The sequence below is a fragment of the Perca flavescens genome, chromosome 21 (assembly GCF_004354835.1).
Source record: "Perca flavescens isolate YP-PL-M2 chromosome 21, PFLA_1.0, whole genome shotgun sequence".
NCBI lineage: Eukaryota > Metazoa > Chordata > Actinopteri > Perciformes > Percidae > Perca > Perca flavescens.
In genome coordinates this window covers 12,540,707-12,551,257 of record NC_041351.1, presented here as the reverse complement: position 1 = coordinate 12,551,257, position 10,551 = coordinate 12,540,707, and the positions used below count along the sequence as shown (strand labels likewise).

At 39.5% G+C, this 10,551-nt stretch overlaps 1 protein-coding gene across 1 annotated transcript; it reads right to left on the bottom strand.

The window, feature by feature from the left end:
* Nucleotides 1–3,408: 3,408 nt before the first annotated feature.
* LOC114548695 (C1q-related factor) lies at nt 3,409–7,143 on the bottom strand. The gene is made up of 2 exons (XM_028568721.1): nt 6,478–7,143; nt 3,409–3,588 (listed from the first exon to the last, which is right to left on the bottom strand). The coding sequence occupies exons 1-2, from the start codon at nt 7,123–7,125 to the stop codon at nt 3,409–3,411; spliced, it is 828 nt and encodes a 275-aa protein (XP_028424522.1). The 5' UTR covers nt 7,126–7,143.
* Nucleotides 7,144–10,551: the final 3,408 nt, after the last annotated feature.

The following is a 10,551-nucleotide window of genomic DNA, read 5'->3' as shown; positions in this document are numbered from 1 at the left end:
CAAGTTCTAGTATTTGTGTTAAAATCGAAGTAAACATCTTAGGTGCCCGCCCACACGAGTAAAACCATTTGTGCATGTTAGTGTGGAGAAAGGCTGTACATTTGTTGGGAGGAAGTGTACATGAGCAACAAGGGCAATTTAGCTTGACAATTAAAGCATCTATCTCTAATTTGGATCTCCCCTGGTGAGTTAAGTGGGTGACGCTAAAGATAACAACACCAAGGGCTTATTAACGTCACTTCAGACATTTCAGAGGAGGTACTCTTTCCAAGCCTAGCATTCTCCTGTCTCATTGAAACTTAAGACACATGCAGGGACACACATGCACGCTGACCTGTACACTGACCCAAACTTTCACACACATGGACCCACAAACATGCACGCACACTCTGCAGTAGCCCGATAAGCCTCACGCCTCATCAATTGGCCCCTGCAAATGTCAAACTGAAGCCACCTCAGTTTACTGATAGGGAGTGGGCGGGAGTGAATGAATCAAAATTTCCGTCAGTTTTGTTTGCATACGCTGGAGATTACCTAAATTAAAACAAGCTTGCAGAGACATAATCTTTCAAATCCTTCTACTTATACATGATGAAAAGAAGTACAGTAGAAAATCTTAAAATATCCCCACAGCCGAGTCCAAGAGATTAAGCTTACGTCAACAAAAAGCAGCTTATAGCACTTCTCAGAGGAATACTTATCTTCAAACCTTGGGCCTGAATAAAGTCAGGGAGGACATGAGATGAAATATTAGTTATTGGTTCAAGGGTCACATACATTCCAGATGCTGTTTCATCACATATTAAAACAACGGCTCCATAGTGTCCTGTTGGGTTGGTTGTTCAGCTAATGTCACCATCAAAACAAACTACACCGAGGAGGGGGTTTGTGTCGCTTACATAAGCACAATAGCTTGAGTAAGGGATCACCCAGTTGTGCAGGATGAGGAAAACACGGTGCCTGCCAAGAGAATTTCTCTATGTTTTACACAGAGGCTTCCACAGATGGTTTTAGGCTCACCCCTGTTTTCATTATGACTCTGACCTCGATAAATGGCTCTTAAAATGATTTGTGGATGGCTAAATTGGGGGTTCATTTTTATCTATGCACCATGATGCAATCAAAAGTATTATTTGCTAACATGATGGCACAACTAAAGTCCTTCCTGGGAAAATGAAGAAACAAATGAATTCCGCTGCATTTTTATTTGACTCTTTTCACTCATACATTTTGAAATGATAAATTTAGTTTTTTTATGATAAACTTCTTGTCTCTTAAGCGTTTTTATATAAGAATGTTTTCGGTGCATTTGTTTTATTTTCTCCCTGAGGGCTTCAGGAAAAGTACAGATGTTGCAGACTCTCGGGCAATGTTCAGTTCCGAGGGTTTCAGCAGTGAAAGCTGTTTCCTCGCAGACCTGGGGCATTTGTCTTTGACATTGTGACATGAAGTCTCTAATTTGACGATGTGCTCATGGACCCTGCAAGGAGAAAACAGCCTGTGCTAGTGCTCAGCTGCCCCCTGGCTCGGGTGACCTCTGCTTAGGCACGGACCTTCAGTCTTAATTGTGTCTGGAGGAATTCTGCTGTCTTAAGACAAGGTTAAGTTAAGACCGGAGTTGAAAAGCAGTTAAACAGACAACAGGGTGCTCTATCGCTGCACAGTGTGGCAATCTAGTCTCGTCATTTTAATCAACTGTATACTACTCAACCAGTTTACAGCTCAAACAAAATGAGAGCTTGAGAGGTAACACTGGGATGGCATTCACTTGTATTTGCTTCTGTGATTAAGTAAATGTGCATTTTAACAGTTTACATTTCTTGACACCCTCAAAACCTTAGTGCTTAAACTCTTAATTTTGTGTTTCAAACTAAATAAGAGACAGTTTTGGACCCTACAAGGCCCATGTCAAAGGCAAACTATGTCCAAAGAATTTCATATTATCAAAGTGAACTTTTAAGAAAACAGAAAAATATATTGGTTTTTACAGTTTACGCCTGGAAGCTATTTTCCTGTCTCTGACACTTCTGTTGCCGTCACAGCAGAGCCTAATTTGCCCTCGATTACTTTCCGACACTGATCTAAGCTTTGTCAAGATATGTTAACATCCATCCCCTGACTTTTTGCGCTAAATCTCCACACACATTAGAGGAAAACACACATCTCTCCTTTGATTGTGAAACACAATCATCTCCCGCTTCATTTGGCATTTAACACAGCTGTGATTTCTTCTCCCCTTTCCCTCAGTGATCATCTCTGCGTTGATTGCCTCTCGCTACGCTGGCGTGGCTCTCGGGTGTAACATTTACAGGACTAAAGGCTGGTTTCACTGGAAAATTAGCGAACAGAACAGCTGATCAAGAAATAGATTACGTGAGTGACATTAACCTCATAAGGTGTGAGAAGATGCAAAAAAAACTTTTTTTTTTTAATGAAAAATCATGGACATTAAAAGTAAACGCAACAGCAATAGATGTTCCTTAAGCCCACACTTAGCTATTTAAACTTTGTTTAAAGTCACTGTTATCTTTTTGTCTATCTTTTTTCTATCTTTTGTGGGAACATACAGAACATTTTGACAGGTTGCATGCATGATTCAAATAAATATTTACAGCACATTATGTGATATAATTGTACAACTATCAATCTACAGCTATATTCTTTAATAGACACACAATATGGTGTAGTTACACTATTTTGATTTTGTTCAGACATCAAGATTAAATATCAAATTTACAGTTTATACACTAACAATATGCAAAAATGAATGGGCTGATATAACATGATTTTCAAAATGATCACACTAAGACACAATACAGTTTGTGACACTGTCTGCCATTCAGAACAACAAGCATAATCTCATTTTGGCGCCCAATATTTGACAAATTAGCATTTCTCGGGACAGAATGTATCTCCTCTGTCACTGAAGCACAACATTTTATCATACAAACAGCATGAGAAAACATAATTTTAACATAAATCTGAACAGCACATTTACAAACACTGCAGTCACCATAACTGTTAGATTTCCAGACTTAAAACTGAAATGACAGCTCAAAAATGATGGTGAGGCCTCTTCACTGTCAGATTTGTTAGCTACTGCACCTCAGCATGACACTTGACATCACTGTCACTGTTTCGTTGCTTACGTCCATCAGAATAGCAGCATAGGCACCCTGTATACAACGGAACATATGGATGAGGAAGTACACAGTTACAGATAACCACAGATCCACAGCCTTAGTCACTGTATCAATGCTTAAACATCTGTAAAAACAATCTGACTGTGGATCAGTGGCTATGGGCAACATTAACCTTACTGCGAGAGCCAAGTTAAAGTCAGGAAGTGAACATCTTCTGGCTGTGACCTTTCACCTCTGAGCCCACGTCCTGTCCCGACTTCAGTCTTCAGTCAGCATAGAGGATGAACCCTGAGAATGTGCTATATTTATTGCTGTTACCCCCATGGGCCTTGCCCCCATCCAATTTTATGAAAACCTCATCGCCTGCATCCAAATGAAGGATGACACTGTTGCTGGCGTAGTCATAACTCTGATCCTGGTCTTGGGCAATGGCGCTGGCCCTGACCTGGAATATGACACACACACACACATACAAGGAGAGAGGAAGTAAAGTAATGTAAAATGCTTAGGAAAAGATTACAATGAAGAATTGTTTCATTGACTCTATATTAGCAAAATGCAGTCACATATTATCAATAAAATGCTAAAATAATTATTAGAAATTATTATTAATAAGGCTGAAATAATAGTAAGATGACACTACTGAAGTACAGTAGATGATGATACTGAAAAAAATAATTTAATGCACACAAATGTATAGCTGATTTACTGGCTGACATGAGACCACACCTATTTGCCATGTATAGGTTGACTAACAATCTTATTTTAAGAAAAGCATATTTGCAAGACGTGTGAACTGAATTTGAGAGATTGTGTAAAGTGTGTCCCCTGTGGTGAATATCTTGTTTTTCGCTCATGACTCAACTGAAAGGGTCAGGCCTGAGTCAGTCTGCCTCTGAAGAAGGATGGGGGTGCATATACTCTCCCTTTGCATCATGTTCAACTCTTAGATCCACCTTTTTCTGGGTGGACCACTGATAATGCCATGTTTATCCCAAATAGAAGTGTCATGGTGTCAACACAGGGTAATTACTGAGGGTGTTAGATCTGCAGCATAACACCCAAATGTCTTCAGCATATGTGTGTAAAAAGGGAAACTGGGGGGAAGTTACTTTATGTACAGTTATCCCCTCTAAGCTTTTGCTAATGTGTAATGATCTGGGTTGCCATGTTGGCCATTACGCTGCGACTGTGTAATCCCTGCTTCCACCAGATTCTGGCGACAAGTTCTAAACTAAGTTAGAACCAAAACAGGAATGTGGAGTTCTAATTAGTGCCAATGCAGAACAAAAGCATATATCAAGAGGCTGCAGGGTCTGAGAAGAGAATTTGAGCCACAGATAACAGCAAGATGGTGGATTTGTGAGACCTGAGGGCAATACAGCCAGAACTCCTTTCCCTCCCTGTGTCACCCACAGCGCTACTGAAGCAGCATGATGTCCACCACTGACAAAAAGACACATCGTAAATACAAACATATTGTCTATAGCTTGTATGAGAAATGTTGTGATTTTAGCAAGTGACTTGCATAGTAGTGGCTAAAGTGTCCTGACACCACTTTGCCCTTCTTGTACCAATTAAAGACATAATTACTACATATTGTTGTTTTCCTTTTCCCTTTAGATTCATTATGTGTAAATAACACACATTCAGTTGTATCATTGTGTAGGTGATCTAATCAGCAAGTATAATTGGTTTGCATGTTTGCCTGAAGCCAGACTTTTTTGTTTTTAATTGATTCTCATTAGCCACATAGAGACTGTATATTTGTTTGTGTTTTGTAACTATCGGCATCCACCCTGATAGTGTGTATTATGAGTTGTCAGAACTTTTAGTAATACTTTAATTCATTTAAAAGAATACATTTTCATAATAAGGAAACATTTTATTAATGGTTAGATATCTTGGAGCTCATAGTTACTTAAGACTGTAATATATAATACATTTTTTTAAATATGGTAGGTAAACGTAGCACAGTATTTACAGTGTTATTGCCCTTGAAAGGAAGCCGGGGGAGGCAGCTGAAGGAAGTCTTTACAAAGCGATAGTCAGCCAACAGGTGAATCATTCTGATTAAAATATCTAGCTAACAGTTCTTCCACACTGTGTCTCTAGTAAGCATCTCTTTTTATTTTGTTAAAGTTAAAAGTAAGCAGGTTTTATGGACTCTAAAAATAATACTCACATTACCTTTATATTAAAATATTAAAATATTAAAAACTGAGACAATGTAAGAGAATAAAATTATATTATTTGTGGTAAGAAGTGAAATATGTGTGTGTTTGGGCATCCTAGTTGTTACAATATAGTGTACCAACATGCAGGATAAGGAGTGGGTAGTAACATGAATACTGTACCTTTAATATTCAGTCTAATGCCATGGATGTGGTGTTGTATTGCACTGTAAGTTATTTTATTCTTTTGGGACAAAATAAGACAAATATCTTACAGTATGATGCAGTTCAATGTGACAGCAAAATGCGTTTAGTGTGTGGTATCTCGCTATGCAACCTAGTAAAACACAAACGAAATGGCCACAGAGTTGAACCCATAGTTCTATGAAACAGTCTCCACAAAAAAATGATCTCTATTAGATTCACTAATATGGCAATAACTGTGTGGCCATTTCACTGGATTACATTATAATGTACAGGTGTTAATGTCTCCAGTCTCTGTACAGTCTGCCGCAGCCTGGCTGAGATGTTTGTAGGAAAATGTCTAGTCTCAGATTTACATGGTGTTTAATCAATTTCATCACCTGGGGCTTTAAAGACATTACAACACTATCCATGAGTATAGAAAATGTCATGATTCGATATTGAAACGCCTGAGTCTGACAGGCCGTCTGATAACCCATACTAGTGTAGCACATCATGCTTCCGTGAAGTTTGTTGTATTTCAAAGGGCACCAGCTTTGAACTAGCCACTACCCCAGGCTGTGTTTTGATGTGTGCAGAGTTGAGATAGCGCTGCACTCCTTCCACTCACTTCAACATGTACATCACTAGATATGCAGTAATATGTACAGATACACAATCTGGCAGCATGCCACTGTGCATTGTCATTATCTTGGACTATAACACTAGACTAAGTCACATCTAAAATCACTATCCACATGAATGCATGACTACTCAATTTAGACTGCAAGCAAACTGGTTACACTCTTCCCTGAGCATTTTGGATGCAGGTTTATTCCAGTGTATGATTCAGGGTTTTTAACTTATGGTAATATTTATACTATTTGTACGGAGAAATCTTTTTTATTCAACAGGAAATTATTAAACATTAAGAAGTGTTTTGAGAAGGTGTCTGAGCATTTAAAAGTGTTACCCACCAGACCATTCTTGATCAGGTCAGCCCACATGCTGGTGCCATCTCCTCCCCTCATCAGCACATTGTAGATGAAAAAGTAAGTGCCAGGAATCTTACAGGTGAACTTGCCCGTTGTGCCCTCATAGTTACCACCGATATTAGTCACCACGTCATCAAATCGTAGAATATCGTAACCTTCTTGGGGGTTTCGTAGTCCTGCATAAAATGCCACCCGAGGCATGGTGCTGTATGTGGTTGTACTGACTGCCCCTCTACCCCCTAAACCTAGAATCCCTGTCCGTACAATGTCCACACCATCTCCCGGTGGACCCTTAGGTCCTGGTGGGCCTGGCTCTCCAGGTGGTCCTGGGGGTCCGGGCTTGCCTGGACGTCCTGGTTTGCCTTGTGGGCCATGAGCACTGTAAGTAGGCAGAGGTGGGCCAATGCTATGATCACTCAGATCTGCATCGTTGTTCACCTGTAGGCCTGTGGTTGCTGCATCTGTTCCTGCGTCCACACCTGTATCCGACGTGCCCGTGCTGGGCAAGGGGTCACAAACCATGCGGCAGGTACCCAGCATCTCGTAGTGGCTCGCAGTGTCATCTATGCCACCTGTGCCAACGGAGCTGACCAGCACAGGAATTAGGACCACCAGAACTAGGACCAGCATGACCCCCACAGCAGCTGCCACCAGGGTCTTCCGCCCGATGCTCAGCCGGGAAAGGGGCTGCGCAGCCAGCGTGGAACTCTCCGGGGTGGAAATGGTGACTGTGGGTAGTGCGTCCACCTGGCAGAACGAAGACACAATGAGGATCTTCAGTGGTGGAGATGGTGCCCAGGGAGAGCTGGTATGAGTGTGTGAGTGAGTGACAGAACTGTGTAGGAGAAAGGGAGAGGGAGTGGAGCAAGGGACCGAAGTGATCAAAAGGAGAGAGCGATTGAGAGAGTGAGGAGAGAGAGTAAGTGGAGAGGAGGAGGGAGAGAGTATAACAGCTTGAGAAGGAAAAAAAAAAGATGCAAGGGGAGGAGAGAGTGAGCAACATACACTCACTAACAATCTGAGTCAGGGCTGAGGAGGGCACTTTCCTACTGGCAGATGTGAAAAGCCAGGGGGAACATAATGAAGGAGTGTGATATATACAGCATAGAGCATCATAATCCATCAGTTCATTGGATGATGAAGAAAAATATTTGAGGGAAGTTTGCTTAGATGAGCAGGATCAACATTTTGGGAAAGACCACTCATGTACTACCACTGAAATGTATGTACTCCATTCTTTTGGCCATATCCTTTACATCTTTCAATAATATTACACAGTTGCCATTGGTATAGTGTTGTGCACTCATGGAGGAAAACATTTACCAGAGGACCTCATTTGAGACATCTAATAGTCAGCAGCCAGGTATAGATATATATTTCTTCTGTTATAGTTTTCTTAGTTTAATGTGAGTTTTATCAAGGTCTGAATGTGTATATTTCCCTTACCTGCCTATGTGTTTGTGTGGGTGTGTAGCAAGAGATCTTGCATACTGGCATGATTCCAAGCATCAATGTTCAATCAAGCTGTGACCTTCACCAAAATGGCAAGCTTTTAAAGGCGCAGTTCAAAACTTCTTCTTATTCTATTGGTAACGCTAAGATTTTACTCACAAAATTAATTGCTGAGACCTAGGGTTGTGGCAACATCACTAGAACACAAGTTGTCCGGCAATTAAACTGATTGCAAACGAATCCTACACTATTTCTGAAATCAAAGGTAATCATTATACCATTATGCAAATGTGTTAGTTTGCTGTGTACGTGATTTTGCAGTAACTTCACTAATCCACAAAAGGGATTTTTTACAGCAGACACCAGACATTTCTGCCAGAGCAAATAAAACATGAGCTGGTAATTGTACAGGCCTTAAAACCAAAACAATGAGCTAAAAGCCACTAAACCACTCCGTATAGCTGAGGAGAACTACAGAGTCGGGTGAGTTTGTGGGTTTGTCACCACAAGCGACACCTTTGACATTACGCACACGTCATTTGACCCAGAAATTACCTTTGCTGTAACAAATTTGACTGAGAGTTTTCCTCTGCTGATGCAGTTAGTATGATCCTTCCGTGATCTTTATTTGCATTGTGTTGAGTATTGTGAGTGTTATATCACTTTAGCACATATATCCTATTGACTACAAACTATTAGAGGGTAACATCCTTTTGGCTACAGGGATATAAACATTATTGTTGTCTTGCACACAGTCCATTCAAATAACTATTTCTCTCTGTAATGTTTGCTGCAAAAGAGATTTTTGTGAGTTTAACATGCTTAAGTTGACAATTATCTGCGAAGCCGGTGAGTTTTACTGTGCTGATTATGGTATATATTCTTTGCAATGGTTGGAAATGTTTTGTTGAAGAATGGTCTCATGGTTGTGGATGTTCTATTGCCTACTGTATCTGATGCATGTAAGATGTTAGACTTTTAAAATAACGATTCAGTACATATTCTATATTAATAAAATAAATCCATTCCACATGAGTTGGCTGAATAAACTCATACTTGTCCAAACTCAGTGTGTTGGCAGAGAGGACTCTGCTTGACTCAGGAACCATTGCCAGCTGTCAGTTGAGTCTTCCGGGTTTTTTTTAAAACTCAACTGAGTTAAAGTGTTATACAGTATATTAATGTGTCTGAATAATTCTATGAGGGATGGGTCATGCAAATCATTCATTTTTTATCAATACAAAAAAAGTGTATTAAAGGATGCAATTCAGAAGTTAAAAAAACAACTATTTGGGTCTTAATAATGGTTTCCATAAAGGCGTGCTGTACGGTACAATATGTTTCTATATATATAACTATACACAGGAAACCTTGTACATAATCTCTCAGAAGATAACTAACCTTCAAATCATTAACAGATGTAACCACAAAACAAACCAAGTCACATTGAAGGAAGGTACATAGACGTGGCTACAATAGGAATGAAAATGTTGGTATCATCCATTGGTGCTAGATTTTCATGAGAGTAGTATAAGCAGAGAGTAGTCCTCCACATTTTTGATGCTGCTGTTGTCACAGGACTTGACAATGGTACTGAGTCAGACACCTCGAGCACTGCGTTCTTACTGAGTCTTTTTAGCTGATGACAACATACACTAAATCAGAGAGATGACCACATATGAGAGAAAAGGTATATTTTATCTTCTTAAATATTTTATTTAGCAAATTCTACATATAATACTTTACATGCATATATATATATATATATATATATATATATATATATATATATATATATATATATATATATATATATATATAAAACTGGATCATTGTTACAAACACATCAGACTGACAAAAACAAATTGACCAAGACATTTTTTTTCTATAAAACTTCTGAAAGCTTACAAAAAAAAACACAACAATCCTACTGACCCGATTGTTTTGTTACTTAATGATGACTCTAAATTACACCTGCTTGGGAGACAGGCTCCTCCCAATTCAATTCCCACACTCGCTTTGTATAAAACAGAGGTTGGTGTATTTTCTAGACATAGTTATGCTTGAGCTCTCTACAGCAAGGATTAACAAAGCCAAATCATCGACTATAGGCCTATGGAAAAATGCATCAGCACAAGTATCAGTCCTAATGACCTCAGCATCACAAGAATTAGAGGAGATCGACTAGGCAAGGTGTGATTCCTGATTCCTGATTGATTTTTTGTTATTTGTTTGTTTTCTTTCCTCGAGACCACGGAGGTTGGGGGGTGGGAGAGGGCTGTTATTCTTGTTCAATTGTGCTTGTATGTTCTGTACGTTTAAAAATAAAATAAAAATTAACAACAACACAACAATCAAAAATTTAAGAGTGAAGGTGGAGTAACCACACCAGACCATATATACTGTATATCCACCTTCTCTGTAAAGTGCTGCAAATAGAGCAAAGTCTTTACTTACTCTATTTGCAGACTTTAGTGCCCACATGTGGCCTTTTAACTATATTACAAAATATGTCATCTCCACGCATCATTCAATCCCTTGCTTTCACTCTTCTGCCCTCGCTGTGTGTGGATCCAAAGCTATAGAGAGAGCTAAACACACTTT